This window comes from Thunnus thynnus, chromosome 7 (genome assembly GCF_963924715.1).
Source record: "Thunnus thynnus chromosome 7, fThuThy2.1, whole genome shotgun sequence".
Taxonomy (NCBI): Eukaryota; Metazoa; Chordata; class Actinopteri; order Scombriformes; family Scombridae; genus Thunnus; species Thunnus thynnus.
In genome coordinates this window covers 6426151-6447545 of record NC_089523.1, presented here as the reverse complement: position 1 = coordinate 6447545, position 21395 = coordinate 6426151, and the positions used below count along the sequence as shown (strand labels likewise).

Genomic DNA, 21395 nt, shown 5'->3' with positions numbered 1-21395 from the left:
GGGGAACATTTTGTATATCTGCCCTTTTAGGCTATGAATGACTCGGAGGGTCGATCTGTTTCCACATCTCACATTTCACAAAAGAGCAAAAATTGATGCATCACACCTATTCCCAGACACACAGACACACACATACACACACACTCACTCACACACACACACACACATAATCGACCAGAGAAAAGAGGCTGACGTCAAACGCTGTAGACCCATTCACAACCTCTCCCTCGCTCTCTCTCTCTACATTGTGCCTGCCAAGCTTCTGACAACCTGAGTTAAGGAGCAGAAATATTGGCTGTCAGGCCCGGCGGTAATGAATGGGCAGCAGGCGGTCAGTCGCCAGGGGACAAACACACAGAGAGCAAAGGTAAAGAGAGGAGAGGGCTGATGCTCTCGACAAGGAGAGTTGAGTGTTTATGTGTAAAAGGTACTCATAGTTACACATTTTCATGTGCTTTGATGGGCCTGAAACCACACTTATTTTTAGAGATGTATTCATTTAAAATTATATATTTAGTGTCTTTAAAATTCCTCATTTGTCAAACTCCAGGCCCCCAGTTTATAATGTAAGTTGTTTGTCAAGCATCTGAAGTCTCAATCCTAACACCAGATAACCCTGATGATGTCATCAGGGTTATTTCTCAGATGTGAGAAAGCTCCCTCTAGAGCCACAGAAGACATAACACATGCTGAGTAATTCTCTCCATGACATGTAAACTGACCTTTATTTGTAAAATTGGTGAAATGCCCTTTTTAATGGTATAAGAAAACTATGGTGATTAATTATAATCTGGAGACACATCATTCAAGGTAAAAGAAAGAGGATAAATTGTAAAGTTTTTTTTTTATTTAGCATTAGCTTTTTCTGTTTCCAGTGAGGGATAAACCAGTATCAGTATTGTCTGAAAAGACTGGGACCCAAACCAAGTCACACCATCCGTTCCCTGTACTGTATAATGAGCTGGAACCTGAGGTGACAATAAATGTAGCACTTACTGGGCTGGATAAAAGTTTCAGATCTGCCATCTTGTGTGACCCCAAACAGTCACACTACACTGCTGTATGAATACATTTTGGACAGTAAAATTATAATTACCTTAAAGAAATTTCTCATTTGACCTGAGAAGAGCCATATGTGTGTTTTTTTAGTGGACATGCAGTGGAAATGGGGGTGGAACTGAGCTGTAATTGGTTTCTGTTTACCAGTAATCCTGCCACAGACACAACCACAAGCAATTAGCCAGACAGCTCAGACTTTATCAGAACAAAACTGGCACTAAATGTGCGTGTGTGTGTGTGTGTGTGTGTGTGTGTGTGTGTGTGTGTGTGTGTGTGTGTGTGTGTGTTAGTCATGAGGGAGAGTGTAATTAGGCTGAGGGAGACATGAGATTAAAATCAGCTCTTTTGTCCTGGTTTCTTTTGGTCTCCTGGTCCTGAAACTTCTATTATGACCACATTAGAGAGGTAGATTTTAAGTGAAGGTTACTCTCACTGCAAAATGAACAAAAAATGCTATGTAACTTGAAATGAATCCATAGAACTGTGAATGTGACATGACTGAACCCTTCAAGTTTGAAAGGATCCTCTTGTATATGATTCATCAGTGTCTTTTTTTCCTCCACATTCCCAACTCAAGGGTCCTTTAAAGCACTTCAAAAAATGATTATTTTGGCTTGTAGTATGAAAGAATATTTTCTAGCATCAAAGAGAATATTTCATGAAAGAAAAATATGGTTCTAAATGTTGCAAACAGGAAATATGGACAGCAATTTTGCTAAACTCTGTTTGTTTATTGAGATTCAAATGTGTGTGAGTCATTGTGGGTAGCAACACAAACCTAAATATGTGAAAAAACCCTGCTTTTTCTGTATACAGAGGACTATTTTTGTACTGCAACTGTGACAAAGCTGAAAACAAAGTAAGCTTCGCTGAATATGAGACAAGCAGGTCAGTGGAGGATAGCCTGAGCTCACACCAAACAGAGCAGCAAGGGGGATTTATGAATGAAACTGCAAGCAACACAAACACAAACACAAACACACACACACACTCTCACTCACACACACACACACACTGATCCATACTAGACAAGATTTGACAGGCAGCCAGAAATAGAGACCACAGTGCGTGCTGGCTTACAACTAAAGGGCTCTCTCTCTCCTTTTTTCTTTCTTTCTCTCTCTCTCTCTCTCTATCTCCCTCTCTCTCTCTCTTTTACACACACACACACTCATATGCACACACTCCTCTGCAGTCCCTCTGTCACCCCGCCCGTCTCAGGCTTTGGCGGAGTCCGTATGTGAGTCATCGGTGGATTTTAACTGTCTCTGTCCCTCAGTGCTGCAGCAGAGACACAACAGCTGTCAATGACAACAGCCATTCAACAATTACTAGTAACGGTTTAAATAGCCAATTAGATAAAGTCAGTATTAAGAAAAGTAAATTAATCATAATAAAATCATTTTTAAGCCATTATTAACAATTTGACACAATTTACTACACAAATTAGTGCAGAAAAAGACCTCCAAACGGTGAGAAAATGAGTTTCAGCTCAGCAGTATGATGTGATGACTTGTAATCTTTATTAACCTATTAAAACGCCTACAACGTGTGTTAATATGAAAACGTTCAATCAGCTGAGACAGGAGAGCCATATCAGCCCCTCAGTAAGTCAGTGGTCCTAAATATAGACCCATTATGGATGTATTCATTTCACCATAAACTGCGACAAAAGCCGTTATGCAGCCATTGAGCTGTACTGGGTCAAAACTACTTTCAGTCCATGTTCAAAGAGAGAAGCAGTTTTGTTTGGCTGACTCAAATTAACTGAGTGTGTGTGTGTGTGTGTGTGTGTGTGTGTGTGTGTGTGTGTGTGTGTGTGTGTGTGTGTGCGCGCGCTGTGTTGCGTATCTCCCAGCTCTCTGACGCACAAGTCAGGTGGTCCCTCTAATAGCATGAGGAGCTGTCCGCGGTGCTGAAATCAGACTCACACTGCGAGACAGAGATGCTCAGTTCACTCACGACCCTCGACAGAAACTAATAACAAAGGTAAGACTTCGTTGTTGTTAATAGCATAGCATGACCCACATTGCACTAAAACTTACTCTAAATATGTTTCCTATCACCCGTCATAACATTAGACGATTTTTTTCTTACTTGAGCCAGCTTCAGCTGCAGGAGCTGTTTACCAACCTGATGCACCGCCACAGATGTTGAGGCGAAGATGTTGCGCTGTGTTGCCCGCAGTCTTTGTTCTCATTTCGCCTCAGATTATTCAGAATTGCTTGCGCTCTGTTACTCGTATCAAATGCTACTTTTCTTTTCCTCACAAGTAAATATATACTGTAAATGACAAAGCGACGTTTAGCCGTTTAAATTCTGGTTGGAAAAATGAGGGAAAAAGTAAACAAGGGGAAATGACAGCAAATAATTGCTTATGCGTCGTCGCTTATGGTCTGTCATGCCCTTTTCTTTTTTGGCTCCTTTGGGAAAAAGTTCCTATCTCAAAAAATATTAACTTGTTAACCTTTATTATTTAAAGCATTTGCATCCAAAATAAATTTTTTAATGCATTTCGCATGCTTGTTTTATATTGGCTAAGCCCATATAGGCAGAATTTATCCCACTGACAATGTGTTTCAACGCAACAGTGTTTAACTGGAGTTAAAGCTTGAAAACAGTCATAATTGGACTTTAAAGGTTTTCTGCGGTTAAAGGAGAGGTTCCATGGGAACATCAGCCTTACCGGGTTACCTTGACAACGAGGCAGTGACTCACGGAGAGCAGCAATTTGACGACTAATGAGATTTGCACGGGAACTGAATGCCGCTGCTATTACTGCTGCTGGCAAACAGGCGGCAGAATTCCAGTATGATCCTCAAATACCAGCAACAGGCAAGAAAATGGAGGAGAGATACAAATACCCTGCGTGATATTTTACGGTGATAACTGAGCTGCGTTAAAGGTTCTATTATTAGTATTATTATTATTGTTATTATTGTTATTATTATTGTTATTACTACTGCTACCACTACTACTAAATCGACAGTACTTCAAATTAAACGACCTATATGGTCGTTTATACCTGCACTCCAGAATGACCCACTGGAGCGTAATATGCTGCTTTCCAAAACTGTTAGAAATCACTGTTAAAAAATAACGATGTTTTAAGATGTGACAAAACTGTGATTAATGTCTGGTTAGGTTTAGGCACAACTTGGTTAGGGTTAGGGAAAGATACTGGTTTGCATTAAAATGTTCACTTGAAAAATTGTTACTACTTTCTTAAAGTTAGGCAACCTCCGTCGTCATGGCAACAGTTAATACCAGTTACATTTTTTTTTTCTAAATGTCCCGAAGTGAACAGAGTCTCCTGCAGCTTAGTCCATTTTTTGCCATCTAACTAAACTATCTAGCCGTTTGCCCAACCCACCTCCTCCTAATGAGGAAGTCACCTTTATAGACAATATTGGAACTGTAACTTCTCCGGGACATAATTGCTACGGCCGCTAGATGGCGTCTGATAGGCTACTCAAACGTAACTATAGATAGTTTTTGGCAACCGAGTTTTTCTTGGGAGGACAGGCTCATTTATTTATTTTTTTTTTTTTTTCTGCTGCAGACTTTCATCTTTTTGATGCAAACATAACTGTTAGTGCTACATAAAACATGACTAAAGAATAATGAAAAAAATCTCATCAAATGCAAACAATAGCATTACAAAAATGTAAAAGGAATAATTATATGCTCAAGTAAAATAAAGTCCAAATGAATACATTTTAACCAAAGGCTTTATTTAATGTGAGTCATGTCACTCTCTCATTGTTTCCCGTCATCTCTCTATCAACTGTCAATACAGGCATAAAATGGCCACTTAAAAAACATATACTATAAGAATAAATTGAGGTGTTTGACCTAATTTACACCAGTGCAAAAGTCATGGATTAATACTTTATATATTTCCAAGCATATTTCCAAATCAATACAGATGTGTTCATGGTCTGTGGTGTTATCATCAGACAATTAAAGTGATGATAAGAGCAAAAGACATTTAAGAAATGCCAGAGCGGTAACCGTTGCGAACCTGTTAGCTTAATGTGTAAAGGTCAGTCCTGACATGTGCCTCTTTGTCTTCCCTCTCCAGGCGTCACCATGCCGTCACTCCCCAATACCTCTACAACAGGCAAACCTTACCTCGTATGTTTTGCCAGCCTCCTCCTAATCCTCCTCTTTCTCAGCTCCTCCGGCGTTCACGGGGCTTCTCTCAGAGACCACAGACTGCGAGGAAGTGAATCAGACCCCCAGAGAGGAAATGTCCACCAGGCTCCCAATGCTGACATGCTCAAAGCCTTAGAGTACATCGAGAACCTCCGTCAGAGAACTGGCACAAACTCCCAGCAGCATTCCCCTCTCACTGCAGGGCACGATGCCAGCCACATGGATGACGCTGAGAAGCTTCGTGCCATGCTGAGACTGGCTTCTAACCCTACGCAAAGCAAAAATGAGGATGAGGAAGAGGAGGAGGAGGAGGAGGAAGGAAGGGAGGATAAGAGTGAAGAGCTGCTCCAGGCTGTGCTCAGCACCCTCCAACAGACAGAAAAGGCCTCCAAGCAAGCTTTGCTTCGTCCCTCCTCCCTGGGCGGAGGCGAAGGAGCAGCCATGAAGGACAGCATGTACCCCAGGGTGCAGCAGAAGCAACATGGCATCATGCCTCACAAGAAGCTACCATTAATGTTTGAGGATGAGGAAGAAGGTGAAGGAGATGAGGATGAGGATGAGGATGAGGAGGGGCCAGATCTGGAGCACGAGAGCCCCTTCAAGCGCACCAATGAGAACGTGGAGGAGAAGTACACGCCTCAGAACCTGGCCACGCTGCAGTCTGTATTTGATGAACTGGACAAGCTAACTAATGTGAAGTCCGTGCACAAACGGCAAGATGAAGAGGATGCCATGGAAGAGGAGGAGGAGGAAGACGGTGATGATATGTTTAATGTGAGGAATGTGGCGTATGATGATGTGGATGGGGATCTAGCAGACTGGGGTCCACTACAAGAACAGGAGGAAGACGAGGAGGAGGAGAGGGACAACAAACACGAGTTTGATCGAGGCCTTGATTATGTCGACGATGAGGACGAAGAAACTGATGACGACGGTGAAGAGGAAGATGATGAAAGCTATCCAGTCAAGAGGTCAAAGGATCCAGATGATGTGACCAACCTGGTGGACTATTACCTTCTCAAAGTGCTGGAGAAAACAGAAGAGGAAGAGCAGAAACGAGCAATAGAGGAAGAGGAGAAACAGAGGGCTGAGAGGAGAGTGGCTCAAATGCAGTACAGAGATAACATAGACCCACAAGCCATCTACCAGCTCATTCAAATCTCCCAGAAATACCAGATTCCACCTGAAGACCTGATGGACATGCTCAAGTCTGGAGAAACAACAAATCAAGACACGTCACGAAAGAGCAACGAATTAGCAAGAGCACAAAACAAGCTCTCTCAGATATCCTCAAAGAAGACACACAAGAGTACTGAAGCTAAATTCTACAACAGACGCCTTCCTGATAGACAAAAGACCCCGGAAGACCTGCGGACAGAGGAAATCCTCAACATCCTGGGGTTAGGGGGCACAGAGAACAAAGATCAAGCTCCTGTCAGGAAGCAGAAGCAGTACAAAAGCTCACTGTCACGACTTCACAGTCTGCCTGCGGGGCTTTTGGGGGAATCCGCTCCCACGCAACGGCGCCTTCCCAGCAAATTAAAGGACGACTATGATGACACCGTGGACGAGGATGAACTGGCAGCGTATCTAGCAGCTCAGATGCTGGCACAGTATCCCAACCCGGCATACAGGAACAACAAAGCGAGCCAAAAGAGAGATGAAGTGGGACACAGCATGGCGGGGTCTTTTGAGCAGGCAATACAGAATTATTTTGATCAAATGGACTCAGATAAAAGCATGGATGAAAAGAGACAGTCTGAGCACGATGAAAAGGGCGGTAATACACAAATGCAAGGCTTTGATAATGAGGCAGTGATGAAATTGCTGAGCTATCTGAACCCAGAAACTGAAGAAAGTGATACCGATGCCAAAACTGCCCCAGGAATATAAATAAGGCTGTAGATACATATACATATATATATTGTTTCGGTGGAGGGAGAGGGTCAAAATAAAGTATTTTGAAAGATAAAACATGCAGTCAGCTGTAGTTATTGTGTAGGTTTACAAATGTTCTTATTTATTAGCAGAAATGTGAGTGTTCAGACATTCATTTGAGTTTCAACAACACTTACAACCAGTACATGTGACTCACCAGCCTTACATTTCAACGCACACAACCAAATCAGTGTTGGATCCCTTAGATTTGTGTTTTTTGGTAATTATTTCTTAAATGTGGTCATATGTGACATACTTGAGGTTAATAAAGCATTGACTTTATTTTTCCTTACTGTGTAGTGTTTCTTCAATTATTCAGCATCATACAAAGCATCGGTTTAAATGTAAATGACAGATTTCATTACAAAAACATTAAAATATATTTTTAAAAGGACATTTGGATATATTGACAGATGAGACAATGCTGTCACACAGAGAATATGTTTTCAGTCATATTTCCTGTCACCCTGTCAACCCTGAGAGGCTTAAAAGGCACTTATAAATGCAAATGTAATTGATATTATCCTGAAAACTTTTCAACAAAAATAATATTGACTTTAATCAATACTCTGAGATATATTTTAAGTATCAGATTTTCAGAGATAAACATTCTTGTTTTAGCTGCATTACATTAAATGGTTTTAAATGAGAGTGGTAGACATTTAGAAGAACGTAATTCTTGCAACTTAAGTGAAAACATGAAAAATTAGGCTGAATTATTTGTTAGTCGCTTAGTCAACATACTACGTGATAATAAACCTCTCATCCTTGTCTTCTCTCGACTCAGTAGGCAGGTTTACTCATGTATTCCTCCATTGTCTGTGATAAGAGATGAGATATGCAAACACATATCACACAAGTCATTTCTTCAATGAAACCTACAGTATGTTCACTGAGGGTCTGTGAAACTATACTGCACCTCTTGGAGTGTGTCAGCCTCCTCTATGGATACACCCACATCTACTTTGGAAGTTTCTAGGACTTCTCCTCCCATCAGGAATTCATCCAGGATGAAGTAGGCCTTCTCAAAGTTGAAAATGATGTCCAACTCACACACCTGACAGAGGAGGGAAAAATATACAGTCCACTAGATTTGAGATTAAGTTTTAAGATCAGGTCTTAATTAAATATTAGAAAGACTAAAAAAACTGGCAAGCTGTCTGTATAATACATGTCTTGACCTATCTCATTTTCATTCATTCTCTCTTCTTTCTATCTGCTCTTTTCCTCTTACTCTCCTCATTTTCATTGTTTGAGTTTTTGTAAATAAGAAGGCGTGGCTCTCCTCCTGTAGATCAAAATAAGCAGGGTCCATCTCAAAGTCGTTTTGGAGCAAGGGCACCTTGTGGACACCAGGGGGAGTCTGACTGGTAAAAAGCACTGTAAAATATCCATGTGCAGATTCAGGAGGGAAGGAAAGGGCATTTTACTAAACTCCTGCATAATGTAAAGCAGGAGTCACTGTATTTCAGTGTTTGACCTGTATAATTATAAGCATTGATCAAACTGATGTGGAGGCTTTTTAAGAAACATGTCCGTTCTCCTGCACAGAGCCCTGACCTCAACCCCATCCAACATCTTTGGGATGATCTGGAATGCTGACTGCGAGCCAGACCTCATCACCCAACATTAGTGCCCAGCCTCACTAATGCTCTTGTGACTGAATGAGAACAAATTTCTGCAGCCAGCAGAGCAAATCATTGTGTTATACACCACAAGACAAGTGATCACTGAGTCAGAGGTGACGTAAAGTTGGCTTCTTTCAAAATAACCCAACACCTTTAAAACATGAAGGAAATTTCGGCTTAATTAATACAGTGCACCCATGTGCAACATGTACTTAGAGCTGCTTTGTGGTGTTGTGTTCCAGGGGCACCTCCTTTTTCTATCTCCTCTTTTCTTTAGCAGTTTTTATTTTCACTTCTATTTTTAGTTTGTAATTTCATAATATCTGTTCTTTGAAGTGACTACACATTAATTTCAATGGGCCTGGACTTACGATCTCCTGATGACTGAGAACTATATTGTCTGATAGACAATATCAAATCTTTGCTTTATCTTAGTCATTATGTGAATAGCCGTAGCAGTAGAATTTAAAAAATATAAATATTTTGGATAAAATTACCCTCTGTAAAATTACTCTTTTCCAGAATTAATCAACTATAAGTTTTAGACAATGTAAAAACATTCTTGGGAAATAAACAGTTTGAGAGCAGATGTTTAAACCCCTACACAGCCACTGTCCACCCACACAGTTGTTTTCATTCTGCCTGATTAGACCTTTTCTCAGGACTGTGTGCAGACTGAACTTCATTGACTTCTACCTCACTCTCCTGTGAGTTTTGTTGCAGCTGTTGAGGAAGGATAAATTAGACTTTGTACATGGAGTTTGGTGATTTCATGTAATCCAGATTACAGCAATGCGTACTGATGCCTAATGTCAGCCTGAGCAGATGTCTAATTAGCCAGAGTGATTGAAACCTCCTGTATGTCTGTGTGGGCCCAACTAACAAAACAGATTGGTAATGACCAAACAGAATCTGCTTGAGCAAAAACATTTCAGCTCTACTTACATTACCAAAGTATTTATCCAGCAACTCCACATATCTGTGGAGCACTTCAAGACTCAGCAGCTCATTATCCTGGTCGTCCAGACCAGTACAGAAATACAGACTGGCATACCTGCATTTGAAGAGGAAAATGGTCAAATGTCACAGCAATGATTGACACAATGTTGTCAAGAATCTGGAGAAACATGCAAAGCAAATCAATAAAAAAAATACCATTGTAAGTGTCATAAAAGTACAATGTACTGCACTTTTTTTTATTTTACTTGGTTATTATACTAGATTATTATATTGTAAAGTGTTCCTGTTATTTTTCCACTTCCATTAACTCCATATTTATCACAAGGTTGTTACTATGAGACAATGAGATGAAAGGTCATGAGAGGATAAGTGCTGTGTTGCACCATCACTAACATGGTTCGGCCAGTAATCTCAATCATGCTCTGTGTGTTTAAGTAGACCTTTACTCTGAGTGGTCTTGTTAACCCATTGTTGGGAAAAGGCGTGTTTGCATTGTGTGTATTTTGAAGCGGTAGTCAAGAGAACACAACCATTAAGCATTGGCAGAGTTAAGGGTGGTTTCTCTTTACTGCTCAACACCCATGTGGTACCATGTCTGTACCTGCCAGGCACATACTGCTGATGACGAAACATGAAAAAACAAAACCTAACTGATAATGATAACAGAAATGAAAGAGCAGCTGTGTCTCTTGCAGCCACCTTTTGTAAACAATTTTGAGGTCCCTCCATTGGAGGAAGTTGCAGGAACGTGGTGGACGGGCCAACACCATCATCGTCATGTCCCGGATCACCTTCTTCTTCTCTCGGTCCGTTAACGGTGTGAACCATTTCTGCAGTCGCAGCTTCCCCTGCCGACTGAACAGCAACAGGAAGCGCATCTGAAATTAGGAAAATGAGTCATATGCAAAGTGGTGCCTAAAACTGACATAACATAAATTAAATTTTTGTCTGAACTGAGCAATATCAAGGCTGACTGCACAAAAGGGTTGTAAAATAATCAAACATTGTTTTGCGAGAGAAGCAACATCCTGTGTTATACAAGTTAATTAAGCATTCATTCAGACACATGCGTGTGCGAACAACATAATACTATCTCCTGCAACAGTCAGTTAGAGCTGCAGCTAAAATGAAACCACGCAAAAGTGGTGACGGTGTTTGCACCAAACAGCAATTAGATTTCCCAACTAGAAATGTGAACGAAGATCATCGGGGAAACACCTCACCTTGCACTCACCTTTGAATGCAATAAAACAGTAAATACAATGCTTGCGTTGCACAAGGGCATGAGAACTCTTTGCCCCGAGGTGCAGTTGCAAGCAGCAGTGCATCTGCCTGCAACAAAACCATGACATGTGGACTAAAGAAGGCCAGGAGTGTAATTATAACACAACCGTCTGCTGGATGAAGATGAAAAAATTATTTGGGCTTAAATTCTTTATTTTAATGCTATGCTATTTATCTTTATGCTATGTGATGGTTGTCTGTGAATCTGAATGATCACATTTAATGTATTTAATGTTAAAATAAATCACGCATCACCAGGATCACGGATTTCCATTCATTTGCCTGTCACATACAACATTGTTGTTACCCTGCATCCTTTCCAAGCCTTCTGGTTGTTTCTGCAGTAATGTCAACGCTTTAAAGGAGTTTTTAGGAATGTCTACTCTGTCTGCCACTCCACTATCAATTACATGACCTTTGAACAAGGAAGTCCCTCTAATAAATTGAATTGCAACTAGAAAAAGGAAAATAATCACCCCTCTACCAGCTGAGTTTTCACTTTAAAAAAGTTATTTGGACATACTACAGAATGAATGAATTACTGATAGGTTTACAGTGCAGGATTACCTACAGGTACATATCCGACTATAGAAGCGAGCTCGAATACTCACCATTTTGTCACAGCTGTCCGAGAGAAATCAGTCAGATTCAAATCCTCCAGCCTTATAATAAAGCCTACCCCTGAATCCTAGTCCTCCTATCCTACTGAATCTCATGCGTTTTCACCATGGTTTTAAGATGCGGCGACATTACTGATCTTCCCAGAAATCAGTGCGCTCACACCTTCTCCAGTCAGAGCCGCGCCCTGCTGCGCTCCAGTGGCTGATTGGCTGCGAGGAGCCAAAGCGCAAAGCTGCACAACAGACAGGTAGGTTAGATCCTCTTTATATACAGTCCATAACTAGACCAGTGCAGCTGCTGGATGTGTGGTAACTCACAGTACAGGCTGCAGTTATATTCAATCTTAGTTATTACAGTGGTGGAAGAACATTTATTAAAGTACTGCACTTCAGTAGCCTGCAAATTTGAGGTACTTGTCCTTAAGTATTTCCATTTCATACTACTTTTTACTTCTACACTATATTTTAACGTTTTAAATACTAATTAACGTTACTTTAACGCTACAAATGAAGGTTTTAGACAGTGTGGCTCCGTACAAGTTAACAAAATATGCCATGTAGGCACAAAACCCCACGTAAATGTCGTTCTATAAGTATTAAACAAACCAGATATACTGTTTCAATTATGTTGGCGGGTTTTAAAGGTTCCTGTAGTCAGATTTTATTAGCTTGACTACACAGCCACAGCCATGCATGTAAATGTGTCAGAAAAATGATGAATGGAGTAATGTCATATAGAAAATGTAGCTAACAGTCTAATAAAGTCCTGTGTACATTACAGGAGGAATAATGTGCTCTCATAACGCAGGCTGTAGATCACTGTAAATTCAGCTTTAAGAGCTATCGCATCATAAACTGAATATTACATTTGAGGTTGAATATGCATCCTTCCTGCCTGCCGCTGGGTGGTCCTCTGATGTTAATTCAGTGGGGCCACACGTGGTTTGGATCCAGAGTAAAAGCGGAGGAGAGAGCTCAGCGCAGCGAGAGGCTTCCAGAGCAGCACCATGTCTCTGTACCGCAACTCCGCCTGGTTCCTGAAGGGAGTGACTGAGTTCACCAGGTAAGATGACTTTATACTGTATCTCTGCCCTCTATGCTGCTGAGACTTCACTTCAGTGTTGTAGGAGCTGCAGTGAGTGTGTGTGGCTGATGTGTCCTGTGCATCACTCCCAGTGTAGTGAGAAGGAACAAGCTGACACTCAATAACACTTTATAATGCAGCATAATCTCATCATTTATAGATAAACAAGAAACTCTAGATGAGAGAAAATGTAAAGATTCAATTTGCTAATAAAAAATGTCATTTTCTGTTATGATTATAATGTGCTTCTTTCTGATTCTAATGGATCTAAACATCAAAGTGCACTTCAGTTAATGTGTTACCAGATGTAACTTTTACAGGCATCCTTCTAAAAGCTTGTGTGACATTTTTACTGCATGTTTAAACTGAGTTAGAGACTCAGATGTCCATTTGAATTTGAAATAATAGAGATAGTTTACTGCTAGTGAAATTAATTATTTGATTTTTTTTTTTAATTATCTAGGTGGATGTTTTTGCCGCAATATACATTGAGTTTCTGTTCATTTGTCTGTTCAAAAATGTATATATCATGATGGTTGTCTACATAAATAGATCCTAAGAGATGGGATGGGTTTGAGCCACTCCATTTCCCAATCAGCCTAGATAATGTAGAATAGAATAGAAAAGAATAGAATAGAATAAAATAGAGTAGAGTAAGGCTGCAACTAACAATTATTTTCATGATCAATTCATCGGTCAATTATTTTCACAATTAATCAATTACTTGTTTGATCTTAAAAATATCAGAAAATGGTGAAAAATGTTGACCAATGTCTCCCAAAGCCTAAGATACAAACTAAAATGTGTTGTTTTGTCCCCAACCCAAAGATATTCACTTTACTATCATAAAGGACTAAAGAAACCAGAAAATATTCACATTGAAGAAGCTGGAACCAGATAATGGCTTTTAAAAAATGACTCAAAATGATCAATCAGTTATCAAAATAGTCTGCAATTAATTTTCTTATGATCGACTAATCATTGCAGCTCTAGAATAGAAAGGGGAAACCCACTTAGACTGCTTTCATGTCTCTTATTTAAGACTTTTGTCAAAATTTTAGGTTGATGTTAGTAGTCCTGATGAAAGTTAACACCCTAATAAGTAACAACAAACTGGGTTAGAGGAAATGTTATATGAGGACTTGATCTTTAGAAGGGATGAAATGTATGTATAATGGGTCTGATTTTTATTTGTGCTGCTGCACCCTGCTGATCGCTGACTACAGATTTTACCATGTGAGTCCCACTACATCACTAAACAGAAAGGAAAGAAAGGTTTAGAACCTTCGAATATCACTGATTTATGAATCAAACACAGTTTCTAGTGACTCAGCAGGAGTCATGTAAGGTTATAAGTCATTTGTCCAACCAACAGAGCTCTAAATGTCCTGATCTGATCTGATCTGTTGCAGCTCTGAAGCGCCTTTCCTCATCAGTATAGAGCAAGCCAAGTTATCTGAAGAGGTGCTTTTGTGATTGTTTCCCTTCTCCCCTTTGTTCTGTGTTATCTTTTCTCTTAGAGAGCTGCCTGGCAACCCGCTCTGACCCTTCACTAATAGCTCTCTGCATGACACCATCGAACAGAGCGGGCATTTAGCCTCACTACTACCCCCGTCCCTGTATCCCTTCATCTCCCCCCTTCAGCCGCCCGCAACAATGGCATCCAGGACAAAGGGTGGAATTGAGGTCCTTGGTGCCACACACACTCACATACACACATACAGCGATCCTGTTGTCACCATCGGTAGTCTCAGATGCCCCCTCCTCACCCCCCACAAGTCTTCTCATCAGAGATGATGCCAGGCACGCTCCTCCTTTCATTGTATCTGTACAGTAATGCTGTGAAGAGACGTACTGTACAGTAAGCAGGCTGACCTCAAACACGGACCCTCTCTTACCCTACACACACACACACACACACACACACACTTTCTCTCTCAGGACCGGATGTGTGCAGCTGAGTTTTATTACAGCATTGTAAGTGCCAACTTGATTTTATTTCATTGCTGTCCTTCTGCAGTGAACCTTCTGACCCCTTTAAAGTCTCATCCCAGCATCCACTGGACTGAGCCCTGAGGCTGAGATTCAGACACAGTACAGATGTGCAGATAAACAGGCTGCTGATACAGAAATAATTCATAAATGTTTATGCTCTGCAGGAATGCCTTCCTGTCAGCCTCCAAGCGATTTGTGGAGAAGGACCTGGAGGTGTCCATGGCAGGACGCTCCTTCATGATAACAGGAGCCAACAGTGGCATTGGGAAAGCCACTGCCATGGCCATCGCTAAGAGAGGTACCAACCCTACTGCCCTCTTTGTCAGCAAATCAGCTCATACCTGAACAAGCAAATTATACATCCTCACTGAAACTGTACTGTGGAAGTTTCTAGTGTTATCACCAGGAGTTACAGCTGTAACTATGAGTTTCTGTGAGTCACAGAGATGCTTCTTTTGTGAATTATATTTACACAATAACTTAGGTTACAAACAATAATATAGATACAGTATATATTAGAAAAAAGGGAAATAAATAAAAAAAATATATATACATATGTGCACATACTGTATAAACATACATATGCAGAGACCCCTACACTGTATTTTATGTACATACATAGATACATATTTAAAGCTGTTAAAGATAAAAAAGAAAAAAATTGAATAAAATTTGAAAAAATAAAAAAGGGAACAGGTGGTGTGGTGTAAAAAGTTAGTAATCTATGCACTACACTTCCAATTCCATGCAAGCCACAGTTATGTAGGGAAAGTAAATAAATCAAGGATACACATATATACATATATTTACAAACACACCAAGACTTACTTGATGTCTATATTTTCTCGCATACATACAGAACATGTTATCTCACATACACATACTGTATTATATATCATATAATAGTTATGCTTGTTTGCATGTAAGCCCATACATCTAACTACCAAACACTGATGGAATTATAATTGTACCCTATTGTATTGCACATACAATAGGAAGAAAATGTTAATAATTTTATAACATCTAACACTTTCCCAATATGTATCATACAAATGTCCAATTCTGCAAATCTTTGAATGGGTCAGGTAACATTAGCCTTTAATAATACAATACTTAGGATAATCAAACACCAAGTAGTGATGATAAATCTGTCATAAAGTACACAGATAAGGTGCATCCAGGTCAAAATCCTCACACATTTCTTTTATTTATCAGATTTATTATCAGATATTTGCAAGAAGGCAAATCAATTTTAGAAGATGGTGCCTGCACACTGAGTTGATGTTACCAAACAAAACTCAACCTTAAAACATCGTAGCTGTGCTTCATAACTATTTTGGAACTTTTTAATCTGTTCACAAAGGACAGAAGGATTTTGATGAATGGTGTGAAAGGTTAATGCAAAGTGAAAAACATACCCCTAATATTTTGCATATTCTGTGTGCTGTATATATTGTATCTTCATAAACTGGTTGAAAACAAGCAGGAACAAAACAAGCATTTGGTAAATATAGTAAATAATATAACAGCCATCATATGAAGTTAGACTCATCACAGGAAGGTGAAGATAAACCCTGTTGTCTTTTCCTCTTGAAAACACATCCAGATACAAATTACCTGCTGGTAAATAATGATGTTTATTCGATCTTTGTCACAGGTGGAGCGATCCACATGGTGTGCAGAAACAAGGACAAGGCTGAGGAAGCTAGGGCTGATATCGTCAAGGAGACAGGGAATAAAGTAGAGTGTGATTCACTTCTAAACAGATATTTTGAAAAACAAGGGGACAGACTCTGTTTCTCCAGATGTGATATTATTCATTAAATGGCTCGTGTCATTGCAGGAGGTGTACGTCCACATCCTGGACCTGTCTGAGACCAAGAAGGTCTGGGAGTTTGCAGAAGCCTTCAAGAGGAAGTACAAGGCTCTCAATGTACTGGTGAGTGATATGAGTAACCTGTTTTTATATTGGAAAATATATGGCAATGTGTTATCAGATTATTATCTCCATCTTTCTGTCATTCATTCGCTCAGTGTTGCTTTTATTGCTTTTTGCTGGCGCTCACTTCAGTTTTCTCATATATTTTAATGTTTTGGTTCAATAAAAGAAAAAAGATACATCATAATGTCACATCTGTCAGGTCTCTGTTTTCTTTTGACTGCAGTGAACGATCGTCTAATATGTTGTAATCTGTGCAGATCAATAACGCAGGCTCTATCATGAGTCAGAGGGATGTGAATGCCGAGGGGCTTGAGAAGAGCTTCGCCACAAATGTCCTGGGTGAGTCACAGGTCAGGGGTGAGGTTTGAAGAAAGCGACGGGAGGAAAAAAAACAAGGGTAGTTGAGAAAAGTGTTTTTTTTCCATCCTTGTCTGTCCTCTAGGGATTTACATTCTCACAAAGAGTCTCATCCCTTTACTGGAGAAGAGTGCAGATCCCAGAGTGGTGAGTCTGACAGACACAAGTCAGAATCTCCTCCTTCAGTTAAAAAACGTAATAAAATGCTCAAAGAGGCTTTTCTCAGCATGATCCATCATTTTAATGTACATTTAATGGGTGTGGGCCACTGGGTTGTGGCTATGTAATGGTTAATTGCTGGTATGGGGAATTTTTGCGAGACAAATGCAAAATACCAGATCACATGTTAAAAGGTAGTATATATTAGGAAAATCATCAAAAATAAAAGTACTCATTATGCAAACAACAAGAGTGTTATCTTATATTATAATATTGGATTATTATTATTAGTGCAAAATATGTAAGCAGCATTTTAATGGCTGAGGTGGATCAAATTTTAAACATTACAATACACTACAACACTGTATACAATTGTTGTGAAATTGGATCTCATATTGTGCCCTCTAAAACCCGAGCTCCCTCTCCCACCTCCTCACTCCTGTTTCCATTCCTCCGTGTTCAGATCACAGTGTCATCAGGGGGGATGTTGGTGCAGAAGCTCAGGACAGGAAACCTGCAGTCTGAGAGGGGCCGCTATGATGGCACCATGGTCTACGCCCAGCACAAGGTAAGAACTCAGCTTGTTCTGTGATGTTTTAACGCACTGATAAGCGACTACTTATCAGTGCGTTAAAACATCACAAAGGTCGTAACTGACAGACTGTGGGACATTGCCGACCTTCAGAGTTTGTCAGGAAACAGCCAAACGTGGCTTATTTCCATGCAAATTGTATAAAAGAAAGAAAAGAACTATAATGGTGTGATTAATCTTTTGGAAAATGTATGTCATAGTGACAGATATTTGTAAAGCACCTTTCAACAAGGCAATTCAAAGTGCTTAACATAAGACATAAAAAGGTATTAAGACAAGATATTAAAGTAGTAGAATGATAAAAAGTATATTTCCTAATTTTTGAGCTAATATAGGCCTTTTATTGATCATTAGGATATTTATGGAATAGTATATATGATGCTTTATTTTTGATTGTATATTAATTGAATAATTGATCAGTACTACACTGAACCTGAGCTTAACTGAGCCTGAATTGTGTCTGATGCAATTAATTGATCCAGTTCAATATAAATCTGCATGAAAATGTTTTAGTTAGTTTTGGTTTTAAGAGTTTTATCCTTTAAATTAGGTTAAATTCCTAACCTAGAATTTCTAGTGTTAGAATGGCTAATGTTAAGATATTTAATCGCATATTTTTAATGTATTTCATTTTATAGTATGTAGAACAAAATTTGGGATGTCAAAAAATATGAGTATCAGCCTTGGTATGATGCAGTGATCATTTCAATGGGAAGCATCAAGATGTTTGGTTTGACTGACCGTGCCAAAGACAACGTGTGAATCACCTGCCTATAGCCACACAGCATGTACCTCATCTCTTTAAAACATGTTCATACATGCTTGTGTGTGTGTGTGTGTGTGTGTGTGTGTGTTCCAGAGGCAGCAGGTAGTGATGACAGAGCAGCTGGCTAAGACTCACACTAACATCCACTTCTCCGTCATGCATCCTGGCTGGGTGGACACTCCAGGTATCGTCCACACATGTCACATCCACTAGGAATTCATAGCTGCCACTTTTGGGACACATTTTTACATAAATTCAAAATTTGAAACACTATCAATTTACTTTGTATTATAAACACTGGGCTCTTATCTTTTGTTTCCCTCCCTCTCTATCTATCTGTGTCTATTTGTGCCAGCGGTGGCCAATGCCATGCCAGACTTCCACAGCTCTATGAAGGAAAGCCTGCGGACCCCAGAGCAGGGGGCTGACACCGTGGTGTGGCTGGCTATCTCTGAGGCTGCGATCACAAACCCCAGCGGACGCTTCTATCAGGGTAAAACTAAAGAAGCACCTTTTTATCTTTTAGGGATTTGTGTGTTGAAAAAAACGAGGAGGAGAAAAGAAGAGAAGACCGCCGACTGAATTATGTGTTTGTCAGTTGTGGGTGGGATGGGGGGCATGGGGTGTGTGTGTAAGTTTGGCCTGTGTCCATTGCAGCTGGAGTGGGCTGCCTTTGGTGCCAGATACTGCCAGAGAGTACAGTGCCCCTCTGAACACACACACACACACACACACACACACAAACGACTGCACGCTGGTGTACACACACATACACACAATGACGTCTGTGGCCTTGAAGAGGGAGACTGTAGCCTAATAGAAAAAGCACATTTCATTACATCTTATATAATATGAGGCACTATTGTTGGGTTTCCTTTATGTTTAGATATGAGCACTACATATTTCTGATCTTTAATAATAATTGAGATATCACTGCGATGTGATGAAATAATGATATAGGCGCAATAAATAGCCACAGCTGTAATGGTGATGCATAACAACAGCTCTGGCTGTTAGAGAACTTCGCCGATGCAACACAGTCAGTGAAACTGCTCTATTTCTGTCCTGTTTGTTTCACTGACAGGTCTAAAGACTGCTGGAGCAGCATGTTGATATGATAACAACTGATTAAGGGCGTCTTCATCCATTTATGGTTAATTGTGGGACTGGAGATAAGGCTTGTGCACATGCGCCCAGTTCCACAGTGATTAAAATTTATAAAACAGAACCATGCATATGGATGGCTTGCTTTGTGTGTACACACAGTTTAATCATGAATTTACACAGAGTTTTCTGATTGGGCATCACATCTATCACACAAGTGAGGGAAAATCTTATTTCAGATACTTCCAGCTGCAGTGTTTTTTTTCTATGTGTAACTAACTGTGTAGCTGCAGACAAGCAAATTTGAATTAATACATTATATAATAATAAAATACTACAATTTAGAGGTGATTTAATGTTTTGCTTATTTTAGAACTAAATTGAATACCTGCAACTACTGACACCTTTGAGGCTATTTCAGTGTCGTTCCTTGTGGAATCAAACAGTCATGAACAGTGAAAAGTAAAAATATCCTACTAAAATATGTTCAGGCTGTTTGAATCTGTTGCCATTGGCTGAAAATGAATCCTGTTTTTTTCTGCAACCAATCTCCTTCAAAACTAGGAGGCAGATATTTATACATGTGTTTGGTCCTTATTGGCTTTCTATCACTGAACTCTGATACTGTATTTCCCTTGACACCTTGTGGAAAACAATATTTTTTAAACATCAGAACCAGATGAGGGAACACATGTAAAGCAATGAATAGCTCTTACAAGTATGTTGTGTGTGTGTTCATGTGTAGACCGAAGGATGGTGTCCACCCACCTGCCGCTGGCCTGGACCCACAGCTCCTCCCTGGAGGAGCAGAAGTTAATGTCTCTGCTGGAGGACTTCGCCAAGACGTTCCAGCCACACTGAGACAGCAGGAGCTGGGTACCAGTAGACCCCCACCACTAACACCACCAGCTCATACTGACTGAGGCTGGGCTCAGTATTTCATCCCCCTGTTGAACATACACTCCAGGAGAGGGGGAAGGAATAAATCTGGGTCTGTTTGGAGAGTTAACACTGGCTTCAAACACATATGAAGCTATTCTTTGAGTTTTAAGATGTGTTTGGGAAACGAGCCTCACAATGCCAGATTAACTCACCTGTAAGTGAGGGATTAGCTAGATTTGTAATGCTTTATAACTACTTTTATAACTATTTTTCTTATTTATAAGCTCAAATTTATAAGAACTAAAACTTTTATTGTATAAAAATGTTTGATGTTTAATGAGTTTTCAAAGGATGTTTTCTTGCTGATAGAGAGAGCAGCTTCATGAGCCACACACACACACACACATACATACCAACATCCCAGTCTTTTACTGTGACTTTATAAGAGGTGTCAATCAGATGGGAATCTGATGCGACCGAAGTCACGCACACGACGCCCAGTCTGCATTCACACAGCACCAGTTATGTGTTCAGTCTCATTGTTGTGTCTAGATAACATAAACGTGCCAAACTGCTGATGTGTATTTAACAGCTCTGTTAAGTGTATTTGTTATATTGTAGTGCAGTCGCTGTAATGAACAGGTTGAACTCAGGCTGGAGGTGAAGTGTTCTCTCTATGAGCCGCGTGCCTTAAATGCACCGCAGCAGCAGCATCACTTTACGTGCAATAAAATCCATGTTTTTATGACTTGGTAATATCTGCCCTGCACCTTTAAAAAGGCTTTTTACTGACTGTGGCTTTGGCTGGAGTCTATCTTGTAAATGCATGCTAGAATAAAAAAAAAAAAAAAGACTGTTTGTGTCTCA

General features: G+C 40.0%; 3 protein-coding genes across 4 annotated transcripts; 2 read left to right on the top strand and 1 right to left on the bottom strand.

The window, feature by feature from the left end:
* The first annotated feature begins 2946 nt into the window (after positions 1–2946).
* scg2a (secretogranin II a) lies at positions 2947–7443 on the top strand. The gene is made up of 2 exons (XM_067594015.1): positions 2947–3048; positions 5144–7443. The coding sequence occupies exon 2, from the start codon at positions 5152–5154 to the stop codon at positions 7108–7110; it is 1959 nt and encodes a 652-aa protein (XP_067450116.1). The 5' UTR covers positions 2947–3048; positions 5144–5151; the 3' UTR covers positions 7111–7443.
* Positions 7178–11798, bottom strand: ap1s3a (adaptor related protein complex 1 subunit sigma 3a). The gene is made up of 5 exons (XM_067594020.1): positions 11639–11798; positions 10443–10621; positions 9729–9837; positions 8075–8212; positions 7178–7974 (listed from the first exon to the last, which is right to left on the bottom strand). Exons 1-5 carry the CDS (start codon positions 11639–11641, stop codon positions 7939–7941), a joined length of 465 nt encoding a protein of 154 aa, XP_067450121.1. The 5' UTR covers positions 11642–11798; the 3' UTR covers positions 7178–7938.
* Positions 11799–11905: 107 nt separating this feature from the next.
* Positions 11906–21378, top strand: dhrs12la (dehydrogenase/reductase 12-like a). 2 transcript variants are annotated; one of them, XM_067594017.1, is made up of 11 exons: positions 11906–12057; positions 12576–12710; positions 14891–15024; positions 16384–16466; positions 16570–16665; positions 16926–17007; positions 17111–17172; positions 17648–17752; positions 18636–18726; positions 18898–19035; positions 20392–21378. In XM_067594017.1, exons 2-11 carry the CDS (start codon positions 12655–12657, stop codon positions 20505–20507), a joined length of 963 nt encoding a protein of 320 aa, XP_067450118.1. In that variant the 5' UTR covers positions 11906–12057; positions 12576–12654; the 3' UTR covers positions 20508–21378. The 2 variants fall into 2 exon arrangements, with proteins under 2 accessions (XP_067450118.1, XP_067450120.1); XM_067594019.1 differs by lacking the exon at positions 11906–12057 and having other exon boundaries at positions 12095–12710.
* Positions 21379–21395: the final 17 nt, after the last annotated feature.

What these genes read in the sequence shown, in the direction of transcription:
- scg2a (XM_067594015.1), top strand. Translation starts at nt 5,152, where the DNA reads ATGCCGTCACTCCCCAATACCTCTACAACAGGCAAACCTTACCTCGTA.
- dhrs12la (XM_067594017.1), top strand. Translation starts at nt 12,655, where the DNA reads ATGTCTCTGTACCGCAACTCCGCCTGGTTCCTGAAGGGAGTGACTGAG. An exon ending in TCAAGGAGACAGGGAATAAA is followed by an intron (nt 16,467 to 16,569) that starts GTAGAGTGTGAT and finishes GTGTCATTGCAG; the next exon opens with GAGGTGTACGTCCACATCCT. An exon ending in CTTCGCCACAAATGTCCTGG is followed by an intron (nt 17,008 to 17,110) that starts GTGAGTCACAGG and finishes TCTGTCCTCTAG; the next exon opens with GGATTTACATTCTCACAAAG.
- ap1s3a (XM_067594020.1), bottom strand. An exon ending in TGGATAAATACTTTGGTAAT is followed by an intron (nt 8,213 to 9,728) that starts GTAAGTAGAGCT and finishes CTCCTCTGTCAG; the next exon opens with GTGTGTGAGTTGGACATCAT. An exon ending in AGGCTGACACACTCCAAGAG is followed by an intron (nt 7,975 to 8,074) that starts GTGCAGTATAGT and finishes CTCTTATCACAG; the next exon opens with ACAATGGAGGAATACATGAG.